Source organism: Stenella coeruleoalba (genome assembly GCF_951394435.1).
Source record: "Stenella coeruleoalba genome assembly, chromosome: 2".
NCBI classification, from domain to species: Eukaryota; Metazoa; Chordata; class Mammalia; order Artiodactyla; family Delphinidae; genus Stenella; species Stenella coeruleoalba.
In genome coordinates this window covers 166975637-166989710 of record NC_137147.1, presented here as the reverse complement: position 1 = coordinate 166989710, position 14074 = coordinate 166975637, and the positions used below count along the sequence as shown (strand labels likewise).

Sequence of the window (14074 nt, the reverse complement as noted above, 5' to 3'; positions counted from 1 at the left end):
AAAGACCTGCTTTGATGCAGGTGGAAACTACTGATCCAGAGGATAAATCTGGATTACCCGCCATAATGCAAGTCAAGCTAGAGGCATGAAAGACAAAGATAAGGCCATAATTATTAGAATAGACACCAGTCGGAACCATGAAAACACCACACCTAGAGAGGCTGGGAAAGTCCTGAAAGGAGTCACTTTTTGCTAAAGCTAATTAATGAAATGGAACCCAAGGAAGCATTACTGAGATAAATCCCATTTGGTCACGATGTATTATCCTTTTGTTAATAATGGTGAAATTAATTTGCTAAAATTGTGTTAAGAACGTCAAATCTAAATTCATAACAGATACTGATCTGTCATTTTCTTCTCTTGCGACATTTCTGATTTTGGTATGAGGATAATACTGGCCTCGGGAAATGTTTCCTCCTCTTTTTTTTATTTTTTGAAAGACTTTGATATAATTAACCAGTGAATATATCTGTGCCTGGAGTTTTCCTTGCATGAAGCTTTAAATGTGTATTAAACTTCTTTAACTGAGACAGGGCTCTTTGAGTTTCCTATTTCTTCCTGAGTCAGTTTTGGTAATTTGTGTTCATTTCATCTAAGTAGTCCAATTTATTGGCAGAAAGTGCTTCATAATACTCCTTTATTATCCTTTAAATTTCAGTAGACTCTGTCATTATGACCCCCATAACTATTATTCAGTACTATTTTTACCTTGACTTTCTATCATTATATTACAAGATAAGAGAAAGAACAAGTAGTCTGCGCTGGCTACCAGGAGGGGAGAAATTCCTTTATTTATTTATTTAGAAGAATTAGGCACAAAGATAGAGGAAAAGGCTTTTATCTCCTCAACCATTTAGAAAGGAGAAAAAGATCATATAATGTTATTCTAGTTCAGTGATACACTTCAGTTTTTATTTTTAAACTTAATAACTCCTATTATATTTATTATTATTACATTAAAGCTGTTGTTATTGCTAACATTTGAGTAATTACTGTATGCCTAGCTCTTTTCTAAGTGTCTTATATATGTATATATGAATATATGTAATCTTCAAAAAAACTATACAAGGTAGTACTAGTATTATACCTGATTACAGGTGAAGAAACTGTGGCACAGAGAGGTTACATAGTTTTCCTAAGGCTACACAGCTAATAAATGACAGAACCAGGATTTGAACTTAAGCAATTTTACTCTAAAGTCCATATTACATCTTCTTCAATAGCCTGAATTCACTTTATAACAGAGTAAAAGTTAAATTTATTGTACCAAAAATACTACTTAAATCTGAGCTACTGAAAACGCAAACTAAAATTAACTCATTTTACACCAAATAGTAGTTCCAAGTCAATGTAAAGTTCTCCAACACCGCATAAATTGTGGCAGCAGTATAGCACTATAATTTGCAATGTAAGAATAACACTAGGAATTGTAGTTCCAAATGCATAAAGTTGACTTAGATAGAATGACACGTAATACACCTACCTCGATCATTAGCAGTTATCTGAGCAAAGATAATGCCAAGAGTTATAGAGGAAGCTGCCACTACCTAGGAGAGCAGAGAAGCCAAGAAAGTAGCAAAAATAAATCTTAAAATGTAACCAAATCAAAGATCTGAAAGTCAGGGACAACAACATAGGAGGGGCAATAGAGTCCTGGAGGTCAAAACAAGTAGTTACACAACGTATTTGATAAAGAAAAATACAGCCTTATCCTAAGATAGAGCCTGGGTGCCCCCTAGCTTTTTGGACACTTCCTAGTATATTTTAATTGCTTTTGACTGTGTTATAATTAAGATGAAGTTACAGCCAGGAACACAGTGGGCGAAGGACTGCTCTGTACTGATTGAAGCAATAAATGGGGCCCTGCAGTTAAAAGGATGATCATAGTTATGATACATACAAATGAAAGCCATAGTAATCCTGCTAATAATAGAAAATATATTTATATGCATTTGCCCATATACACATGTGCACGGAGACACAGAAGTATGCAAAAAGCCTATACCTGATAAGGATGTATTTATATACAAGGACACACGTTCCAGATGTTCCAGAATAGTCCTCATTTCAAATATCATAGTCTCTACAAACCTCTCAAATGTCCCGAAAATTTCAAAGTTTCCAAATGCAAATAAAATTTCCATAGGCAGCAACTCACAGAGAAACTGGGAAGAAAAAAGTCCTTTGTCAGATATTCAGCGTAAAGGCTTTAGGAACTTCACAGAATTCCCCAATAGATCATAAGTTTGGGATTATGGGGACTGACGTCTACTTTTCACCAGTTTTACAATTTTTCTCCATCTTCGTTCTCCACCCTTAATCCTCCTGGAGACTGGTTCAGGGATCAGTAAACATCTTTAACCTTAAACGTTTTTAAGAATTACATTTATTCATGTTTTTTTTTTCTCCCCTTGGCAGAAGGCTTTATATCATAAAATGTAAAGAAGACCTTCTGCACAAGTGCAAAATGGGCCTAATCATTATTAAGTTCAATAAAAAGTTCAAGATGGTAACAATGAAATATTGTGTTTCCAACACAAATAATGACATGACAAAGCAAACCAGAATGGGTGTTTGGGTAAAAAAAAAAAAAAAAAGTTACTTGGAAGATGATTTCTTGAATTCTATTTCAAGAAATTAGCTTTCAAAAGTTTACAATCAGGGCTTCCCTGGTGGCGCAGTGGTTGGGAGTCCGCCTGCCGATGCAGGGGACGCGGGTTCGTACCCCGGTCCTGGAGGATCCCGCATGCCGCGGAGCGGCTGGGCCCGTGAGCCATGGCCACTGGGCCTGCGCGTCCGGAGCCTGTGCTCCGCAGCGGGAGAGGCCGCAGCAGTGAGAGGCCCGCGTAACGCAAAAAAAAAAAAAAAAAAGTTTACAATCAGATTTCAGTTTGGCCATAGCTGACAATGCTGCTTTGAAAATAATTTCCATACACGTCCTAGAGCAGTTCGAAATGGCAGGCCTGATAAAAGAGGGGGTAATTTTGCGAAGACCAAGAACACTGAGTTTCTTTTCAGACACCGAAATTCTGGGCAGCACTAGAATAAAGGAACACTTTACTAAAAATTTTAATATAAAAATTTGGATTGAACCAAAATCATCAATCTGACATGTTTAAGAAGGAAGAAGGCACTGCGTCCCTAATCTGTTGTGAGCTGATACATTCTATAAACAATTCTGGAAGGAGGCTGCACTTAGAGCATAAATTGGTACATATCGCTTTGCTCTCACAGATACTGACACAATATTTTCTGCTGAATGTGAAAAAGTTTAAAGGCATAAATCAAGGTAAAGCAATCATCTGACAAAGAACTACAAAGAGGTCCCATACCTTTTTCTTGGCCAGAGCTGACACATTGATTTTTTACTGAAGTTAAAAGCCAAAATCATACATCATTAATATAAGTAAGCAAAACTATTTGGTTCAATATGTTATACTGTTAAAAAAAAAATCAAAAAAAAGAAACAGTTGCAAAGAAAAGGCAATTTTGAAATGTTACACATGATTAAAATAAGTTTGTATCAGCAGAGAAAAACACGTTTGAAAGACATTTCATAGAGTTTATTCCTAGAGGGTGAACGACACATCAGAGGGGAATAAACTATTGCTTTTGTTTATCCGGATTAATACACAGACACTGTCTGAATAAGAAGACACATATCCAGTATGCTACCTAGAGAATAGTTTTTAGCAAAAATAATTCTGCCCTGATAATCGAATGCACTTTTCCTCATATTGCAGCTTCACACAAGTGTAGTTTAAAACTTTCTCGAAAAGAGACCAGCATGGCAGCTGTTAGCATAGCCAGCACTTTTGCGCAAATTCCAAAATGGCAAATAAACCTCACAACTGAGATTTCAACCCCATTCAGAGCCCCTCATCCGTACAGCCTCGCTATGGCAAAATTTGCAAAATCAGACACGGCGACACCCCCCCCCACTCCACACACACACACACACACACACACACACACAGCGCCTATGTTTTCTCACTCCATTTTACTGCTCTAGCCAGAAGGGAGGAATTGGAAGTATGCATGAGTAGAAAGGACCCAAATGGCTCATATATGCAACACCAAGGACAAAAAGAAACCAAACCAGAGACAAAAACAAACCAAAGCATAGTTACACGCAGTTTCAAATAGGCCATAGACTGAAAAGGGATAAGACACACTGGAATTAAAACATTCATAATTACCATTTTTCTAACTCTTTTTTTTTTTCTTTTACCAACCGATCAGCAATTTTAAAAAGTTAAACCCAACAACCCAAGTCTGTCTTTCTCTTTCTCTGTTTCTTTTCAGCATGGATTATATAAATATTTTGGATACTATAGCATGTATTAATTTCTATCACTTTCTAAATGACACATAATATATATTAATAATATATACAAAGTATATTTCCAATGTTTAATGACCCATATTAATATTCTACTGTAATTTTGGAGGGTCAAAAATGTTAGATGTCATTTAGTATTACGTAAGTCATAATGAGTAAGATTTAAATAATGGACTTATTAAGAAATTAGACTTGCTTTCTGAACCTTGCATTCTTGTAATACTCCTTACCTAAACTTTTCTTCCTGTCTCTACTCACGCATTCTTCACACCAGAAACCAAGCTCATCACTTTGTATCAGGATGTGCTGAAGAGCTGACACACAAAGCTATGGTTATGTTTGAATTCAGTGGAAGAACACAGCCCATGAGAAACTTAAGATTGTAAAATAAGATTTAGTATGCTGTTCAGTAAGCAACAGATCTATGACTGTTGCTTCCACAGGCTTCAAGCCAGCAGATTCTATTCAAAACCTTTCAATGCAAATTCTAGCAAACTCTACACACTTGGAAGAAAAATGTTACATGAGGCTGCATAAATAATTTATACTTTTAGCATTTCTGTATATAATTTCCCAAAAAGTGGGATCAACTTAACATTATTAATATGGTCCTATTTTATTTGCAACATAACTTATGAAACATTTTCCCTAGAAGTACTGAAAACGGATGCATCACCTAGGATTTAAAGGTATATCCCACATATGAAAAAGTAAATTATGATTATGAATAAGATTTCCAAAATCTTTTCACAAAATCCATCAGGGAAAAATCTCTTTATTACTGAAAGATGTTACCAGAACACTACACAATTCTTTCAGATTTAGTCAGAAAGTCCTGTGGCATTAAGAGGTCTGGCCAAAGAATATTTTCTTTGAAAGCCCATGTCCTCTCCTCCTGAGGGCCTACCTCATACACAAAGATATACTTCAGAAAACGAGGTCATGTGAGGAAAAAGTAAGCAGAGCTTGTAAATACTGGTTCCTGTGGTGCCAAAGAATTAATAAGTTGCATTAAACAGCGTTTTTTGCAATACTTATCAGTGACTGCTGCTGACACTGAATCCATGCCAAGAAACTCAATCCTCCAAGAGAAAAGCAAAAGGGAGACAGATTTCAATTCTGAATAAGAAAATATTTTCTGTCAGTGTGTCCAAAGGTAGGATGGAAAAACCCCGTGAAGTAATAAATTCTTAATACTGGAGGTTCAAGAGTACAACTCGGTCAAATACTCATTGAGAAAGTGCTTGAGCTGATTTTATTGTTAAATAATTCAAAATGGAGTATTTTATGATTCTGATATGGTGCACCACCAATAAAGGCTGCTGAAAACATCAGATAATAGGTATTTGTGTGAAAGTTACTTCTCATTATGTACCTAGACCCTCATTTAAGTGTCAGTAAAATGTGATGTGTAGGTGAGAGCAGAAATGATGAAGAATCTCATCGTGTTCCCTTTGTTAGAAATTGTCCTTTCAGCAGGGCAGGAGTATGATCAGTATCATAACAGTTGAAACCTCTTTAGAAGCTATCATTTGAGTTTTCTTCAAAATAGTTGTCATAAAGTGTCCCTTCTTTCTCAGTTTCATTCAGCAACCTCTACAACTGGGCATGGCTCAAATATTTTTCCTTGCTGACATGCGAATATGACCCTGCAAACAGGGTGCTCTATTAACAAGTTCTGATGTATTGATTTTTCATGGAAATTTCCTGATGATGGTATAAACTCAGAAAAAAGAGAGATGTCTCCTATCCAAAATGCATGCTGGGGAAATGAATTAGCAGGGAGTTCTAAGAAATTCTAAATAATGTTTTAAAAAACTGAAGGAAGTCTTTTTTTTTTTTAATTGAAGTATAGCTGATTTGCAATGTTGTGTTAGTTTCAGATGTACAGCAAAGTAATTCAGTTATACATATAAATATGTATATATATATTCTTTTCTAGATTCTTTTCCCTGATAGGTTATTATAAAATATTGGGTATAGTTTCCTGTGCTATACAGTAGGTCCTTGTTAGTTATCTATTTTATATATAGTAGTGTGCATATGTTAATCCCAATTCCTAATTTACCCCCCCTTTCCCCTTTGGTAACCATAAGTTTGTTTTCTATGTCTGTGGGTCTATTTCTATTTTGCATATAAGTTCATTTGTATCTTCTTTTTTTAGATACCACATATAAGCAGTATCATATATTTGTCTCCCTCTGGCTTACTTCACTTAGTATGATAACTTCTAGGTCCATCCATGTTGCTGCAAATAGCATTACTTCATTCTTTTTTATGGCTAATATTCCATTATATATATATATATATATATATATATATATATATATATATATATCCCATCTTCTTTATTCATTCATCTGTCGATGGACATTTAGGTAGCTTCCATGCCATTATTCTCCTACATAAGGCTATTACAGCACAATTTTTTTTTCTGTATTATGAAAATCTGGAAGTGTCCTCTAAAATATATTTAGGAAACACGTAGGGAAAATAGGTACAATTTCACAACATTCATATATTTTGAAAATTAGCCTTTTGGAATCAATCTATCATTCTCCATGGCACATAAATAAACACATTTTTCAGACCACCAGGGTAGCATTTGGAGAGTCAAAATGATTAGTTTACTAAATTGTGATCTTATTGGAAAAACAGTTTACCCAAGGAATCACTGGAATTATTAATCTTTGAGTTGTTACATATTGAATTTGAAAATCAAAACATTCAAGATAATATATTTTTCAGGTTTCCCAGTATCATTTACTAAAGAGAGACTATCCTTTCCCCATGTATTCTTGGAACCCTTAAAAAAGATTAGTTGACTATATGTTTGGGTCCACTTCTAGGTTCTCTATTCTGGGTTCTCTATGTGTATGTTTTTATGCCAGAAACAAAATGTTTTGAATATAAGTACTGTGTACTACAGTTTCAAATCAGGAACAGTGATGACTCCAGCTTTGTTCCTCTTTCTGAAGATTGCTTTGACTATTCAGGGTCTTTTGGGATTCTGTACAAATTTTAGGATTGTTTTCCTAATTCCATAAAAAAAATGAATGTCAAGAGAGATTGCACTGAATCTATAGATCCCTTTGGGTAGTATGAATACTTTAACAATATTAATGCTTCCAAATCATGAAAATAGGACATCAATTTACTAGTCTTACAAATTCTTTCAATAATGTCTTATAGTTCTCAGTGTACAGATCTTTCACCTCTTTGGTTAAATTTATTCCTAAATATTTTATTCTTTTTGATGATATTGTAAATTGGATTGTTTTCTTAATTTTGTTTTCAGATCATTCACTCTTTGCACAGAAATGAAACTAATTTTTGTATGTTGATTTACTATCATACAACTATATTAAATTCATTGATTAGTTCTAAAAGTTCTTTGGTGGAGTGTTTAGAGGTTTCTATATACAAGATCATGTCATCTGAAAACACAGACAATTTTACTACTTCCTTCCTGATTTGAATGCATTTAATTCATTTTTATTGCCTAATTGCTCTGGCTAGGACTTCCAGTACTACCTTGGATAGAAATGGTGAGAGTGAGCCTCTCATTGTCTTGTTTCTGATTTTAGAAGAAAAGCTTTCAGCTTTTCATGACTGAGTTAATGTTATCTGTGGACCTACCATATTTATTATGTTGAAGTATATTCCTTCTGTACCTAATTTGTTGAGAGATTTTTAATAAGAAAAAAATTGCTGAATTTTGTCAAATGCTCTACCTGCAAGTATTGAGATGACTGTATAACTTTTAGTCTTCATTTTGTTAATGTGAGACAACTTCGAGCAGCTTAATTCATGTGCAATTGATGTTTCTAAAGGACAGGAGAGAGAGGAGGAGAAAGTTCTGGGGACTCTGAGTTAGTTAAAGCTTTCTTAGATACAACCCAAAAGCTTGATACATAGGATAACATATTGGTAAGTTGGACTTCACCAAAATTCAAAAGAATATGCTCTTCAAAAAAATCTCTTAAAAGAATGAAAGGACAAGCTACAAACTAGGAGAAAATACTTGTAATTCTTATATAACTGATAAAAGGTTTGCATCCTGAAAATATTTTAAAAGCTCACAAGTCAATAATAAGAAAACAAAAAAAACCCAATTTAAAAAGAGGGCAAAAGATTTAAACAGACAACTGAAACTAGACATTCGTTTGGCAAATAAGCACATAAAAACACGTTCAACATAATTAATGCTTAGGTCAATGCAATCAATACCCCAATGAGATAACCACTGTACACTTGGAATGGTTAAAATTAAGAAGACTGATAATAACAAGTATTAACTAGGATGTGGAGGAACTGGAACTCTCATATTTTGCTGGGAATCAAAAATGGTATACTTTGTTGTGACCACCTAGAGGGGTGGGATAGGGAGGGTGGGAGGGAGGGAGACACAAGAGGGAAGAGATATGGGGACATATGTATATGTATAACTGATTTACTTTTTTATAAAGCATAAACTAACATGCCATTGCCAAGCAATTATACTCTAATAAAGATGTTTAAAAAAATGGTATACTTTGAAAAACAGAGGAAGAGTTTCTTAAAAAGTTAAACATACTCCTTCTATATGATCCAGCCATTCCACTCCTGGGTATTTACCCAAGAGAAATGAAAGCAGATGTTCATATAAATACTTATACACAAATATTCACAGCAGATTTATTTATAATAGCCCAAACTACAAGCAACCCATATTCTGATCAATAGGTAAATGGAGAAGCTGTACTGTATCCATATAATGGAATACTATTCAGCAACAGAAAATGAAGTATTGATATATTCTATAATAAGAATGAATCTCAAAATAATTACACTGAATGAAATACATCAGAAAAAAAGTACATACTGTACTATTTCACTTATAGTATAAAAGTGTGGGGAGTGTACGTTGACGTATACTGAGAGGAAGTTCAGTGGTTATCAGGGATGGAAGTGAGGGCCAGAAGGAGGTATTACGAAGGGATATCAGGAAAGTTTTAGAAATGCAGTCCATTTATATTTGAATTATCTTGATTGTGGTGATGGTTTCAAAACTTTCAATATGTATAGTTTATAACATATCAATTATATCTCAATAAAGCTCATAATAAAAATTAGAAGTCTGACCTGAAGTTTTATATGCAATGACTTGCTGGCCATGCCACACATAAAAGCAGTGGCTGTTATTTCCACTGACAATAATAAGCCAAACAGTTCCTATACCTGCATGTACAATCTGGTCCTATCCTGTGTGTTTCATTTTAAATGAATGATCCTGGAAAATCTTTGAATTTTTCTTTTAAACAAATATTTAATGAGTACCTGTTATCTGCTGGGCATGATACCAGGTAATTTCACCTGCAGTATTACAGTTAATGAAAATGCTGGTTGTTGCTGCCCTTGGTCACTGGAACAGAAGCTACGTATATCCATTACCCAATGAACAAACACATCCTGTTGCTTAAATTGGACCCAGTCCTTAACTATCTTAAACAAATCATCTACACAGCATGCAGAATCTCTGATTTCATCTTTTCATGCCTAAAATTCATTTAAAAAAAAAGAAAAAAGAACGCTTGGGGGCTTCCCCGGTGGCGCAGTGGTTGAGAGTCCACCTGCCGATGCAGGGGCCGCGGGTCCGTGCCCCGGTCCGGAAAGATCCCACATGCCGCGGAGCGGCTGTGCCCATGAGCCATGGCCGCTGAGCCTGTGCTCCCCAACGGGAGAGGCCACAACAGTGAGAGGCCCGCGTACCGTTAAAAAAAAGAAAGAACCCTTGGATAAAATCAAATAGAGCATTCTGTGTAAGCCAGGATGGGTTTCAAACCTCAGTATTTATGTTTTAGATTCACAACCAAAGGATTCCTTGGTTAGTTCCATGGTCAACTGACTCTGAAGCTGTTCCCGTGTCAAGCTGATTTTCTTCTGGAAACCAATGCTTGACTAAATATCATAAGTAGAGTTTATCCATCAAATACTAGTTAAGCCCAAATTACAATTGACCTGATCAGACTAAGAATTAATTTGAAGTGGATAAGCCATTATTAAATAAAAGTCAAAGATCCCTCTTCAGTTTCATTTCACACGATTACATGCATCTTACCATTGTGGCTGAACTGCAAGATATCACTCTACACATGGCAGATTAGTTCTCATGATTTCCGCTTATGCCTATCTGGACAAATCACCAATCCCAATGTGTTCTCTACTGAGCACGTACAATGTACATCTATGATGGCACTGATGTACCAGCTGGCCTGGAGCTAAGTTCTTGGCTACAAAACTGTTAACTCGAGACATTCAGATAAAGACAGTGCTTTCAATTAGGGTAATGCAAAAAAAAAAAAAAAAAAAGTTTAGCCAGTAAAAGAAGTTTCTTCCAATATATCATATGTAGATCTATTTGGCCAAAAGGAGAAAACAATCTTCAACGCTCCTATATGTTACAGGCTGTATGATATATTGGAAGCAGAAAGAACATGAACTTACTAGACACTTGTGGGTTCTCGTCCAAGTCCTTGTTTTCCTGCTTACCATCTATTTGGCCAGGAATAAACAACAACCTGAGTTTTTTCCTTTATATCTATAAAATTGGCAAAAAGGATCTCTGACTTACTCACTTCAAGGAATTGCTGAATCAAATAGATAATATATGCAAAAGTCCTTCACAAAACTGTAAAAGCCACATAAGCATTTGAACTTTCTATGGCAAGTCTGACTTTCAGGAGAAGGTAGGTAAGATTTAGAGTAAAGAATATTCCACCAGGAGTACGAAACCTAGATTCAGACTCTGGTTCTGCCCCAGAATAGCTTTTCCAACAAAGCCTGCACTCTTCCTGGATGTTTTTTGCTTACCTACGAAAATGTGAAAAAGTCAAAGGATAGATTCAAAATAACACATTTGAGAGTCTGAACTTTTTGGAGAAGACAAAAGATTGTGTGAAACTCTTTTCCTCCAAGTTTTTCATTTCAGCACAACAATTACTTAAAACTGGAGGAACCTGCAGCTGTGTCCAATGCCATGTGTCCAGCTTTAGAGACTTTCATCACACATTATTGTGGGTATTCAAGGAGGAAAGCAACCTAACGAGCTTTGGTACACTCTTCATTACATGACAAATATGTGTCAAAGTAACTGATCAAATTTCACTTACTTTTAATTCAAGAATATAGTGATCTTTCATATTCCTTAGACATCCTGACTCATTTCCAATACAGCTTGTGAAGCCCATTATCCATACCTGAAAAGGCCTCCTGCTGAAAATGTTGAGGTGTTTCCTTATCCAAATGTTGCCTTGATTCCCAAATATTTCCCATAGCAGCTGTCCTCTTGTGTTGTTCCAGATTCGCTGGTAGATGGCCAGCTTGTAAATGTGCTTTCCAAACATGTGGTAATAAAAGCGGAAGGTGCAGCCCACTACATCAGTGGCACTGATGATTGGGCTGAGTAAAGCAGCTCGGTGTTGGAAAACCTGTGGTTCAGAAGATTCTATGTAGAGATAGTGTCCTTTAGCTGTGCCCAAAGTATTATCCTTCATCGGCCCTGTATTAAGTGTTGACGTTGGACCCTGGTTCCAGGTCCAATCAAAATCATCTTCTGTATCTTGTTCCCAGTTACAAATTCCATTTTCAAAGTCACATTGAAGTTCAGGTACTGAAATTGGCATGAAATAAAATCAAAAGATAATCAAGGACAAAAATAACTATGAATGGGAATACTATCAATAGTTGATACTTTGCTCCTGCCAAGGTAAACCACTTTAATTTTTTTAATGCAACATTAAAGCAAAACGTTTAAAAGAGTAACTAAATCCTAGCTAATACATCAAATGATAATATTTTATAGCCAGAAGGTGGAATTACTTTGGCCATTATTTCCCAAATGCCTTTTCTACCCATCCCTTGCCCACTGTTAGTACCATAACTCTATGCAAATGATCACTACCCCATGGCTGGCTTGCTGCCAAACTTCTGGCTCAGTGGATTTCAACTTTAGCTGAATGTTCCAATCACCAGTGAACATTAAAAAAAAAAAATTAAAGCTCAGAATTCACCTCCAGACATGTTGATTTAATTAGTTCAAATGGTGTAGCCAAACATCAGGATACTTTACTAGCTCACTTGGTGATTCTAACATGCAGGGCTAACAAGAGTCATAACTTAACAGATCTCTATCTTTCAGCATCCCCTGGGGTGCATGGTAAAATTGCTTACTCCATGGTAAAGTCCTGCACAAATACTACTATGTTAGGTATGGAGTGAAGCCTGAGAATCCCTATTTTTAACAAGCACCCAAGATGATTCTGATGCAGGTATTTTCCAGACCTCACTTGGAAATCAAATTCTTCTCTCTGGTTCCATCCTGCCCCAGTTTCAAGCATCCCTCCACACTTGTAAAAGAATGACCATCTTTAAATGGTAGTTTATCATTTTTTCTCTATTGAGAATCCTTTAATATTGACTCATTTAATCTCAGCTTAAATCTAAACGTCTCTATCTTTCAAGCTTCACTCTTCCCAGATTAAAATAACTTCCTGTTCGTCCCCAACTGCCTTTCCCCTTGGCATGCACCAATTTACCATCGTGCCCTAAACCTCTCACCCCTCTGTCTCTATTTATGCTTATTATTATGCCTATTTTGCCATTTCTTAGTTGTGTCTCCTCAGTGGTAATCTTTTCTTCTCACTGGATTGTGGCTCCTTTGAGCTGGTGCTTTTAAACTTCTAACTCCCTTCGGTCAGTAGAAGAATTCAAAGCACTTTTAAAGAATTGACCAGTCCCTTATCAACTGAATACTGTACCTACGTTTGTAGGATATAGGAATGTATGCATTTTTCAACATGTGATGATTTTGTCGACACCAAGTACTTGTTTAGAATAAATGGGATAGAATATACAAATACTGTATTTGTATACAAATGTATACAAATACATTTGAGAGTATTTGGGCAGAAGGGACAGGATTTAAAATTAAGGAGGAGTTCCACATTTTAGCTTCATTTACATAAGTTAATATTTTTGAAAGACAAACGTCAGCAGGCCTTTAACCATTCATCTTATAAGGGCACTTGGCGCCAAAGTGAACAAATATTGTGAAACAATAAATAAAAGGATATGTGAATAAATGCAGCCAGGCGAGAACAAATCATCTGTCTCTGAAAACCACAGAAAAGGAGCTTAGACCTAATGAGGGGAATCAAGTGAGTCACTGGCAAATGGGAGATGAGCTTTCTTTTGATGTTTCCTCACTTGTGACTAATCAACGCAGCTGGGACGTGAACTGGACCCCACAGGTCCCCTGCAGGTGTCAGTCTTCAGTTGTGCAGAGGAAGGGGGATGTCAAGCTACTGAGGTTTTTGACATAAAATTGGCACTAAAGCCAACTTCTTCATACTGACTGCATGCTCGATCTTTATTTCAAATAAAGGGTGGCTCCACCCTTAAATGAAAGACCACGTTCTAAACATACTTTAGAAAATAGAGCATCAATTTCTGGATGTCTAACGCATTCTGTTAATAAATCACTAGGTCTGGGGACTTCCCTGGCTGTCCAGTGGTTAAGACTATGCACTTCCACTGCATGGGGTGTGGTTCGATCCCTGGTCGGGTAACTGAGATCTTGTATGCCGCGTGGCGCAGCCACAAAAAAAAAAAAAAAAAGGAAAAAGGAAGTCTCCATTTAAAAAATTTACTATGTCTAGATGGAAGGCTGCGAGAGAAACTGACAGTCACTAC

The 14074-nt window shown here is 36.0% G+C and overlaps 1 protein-coding gene across 13 annotated transcripts in view; it reads right to left on the bottom strand.

The window, feature by feature from the left end:
* The window catches only part of MALRD1 (MAM and LDL receptor class A domain containing 1), a gene marked incomplete at its 5' end in the record, with an annotated part of 1062652 nt that overhangs the window by 679999 nt on the left and 368579 nt on the right, over positions 1-14074 (bottom strand). For all 13 annotated transcript variants that reach the window (XM_079915185.1, XM_079915179.1, XM_079915188.1 and 10 more), the window contains one exon: positions 11581-11993. In XM_079915185.1, the coding sequence (XP_079771311.1) occupies positions 11581-11993 (413 nt within the window). The remainder of the gene's footprint in view (positions 1-11580; positions 11994-14074) is intronic.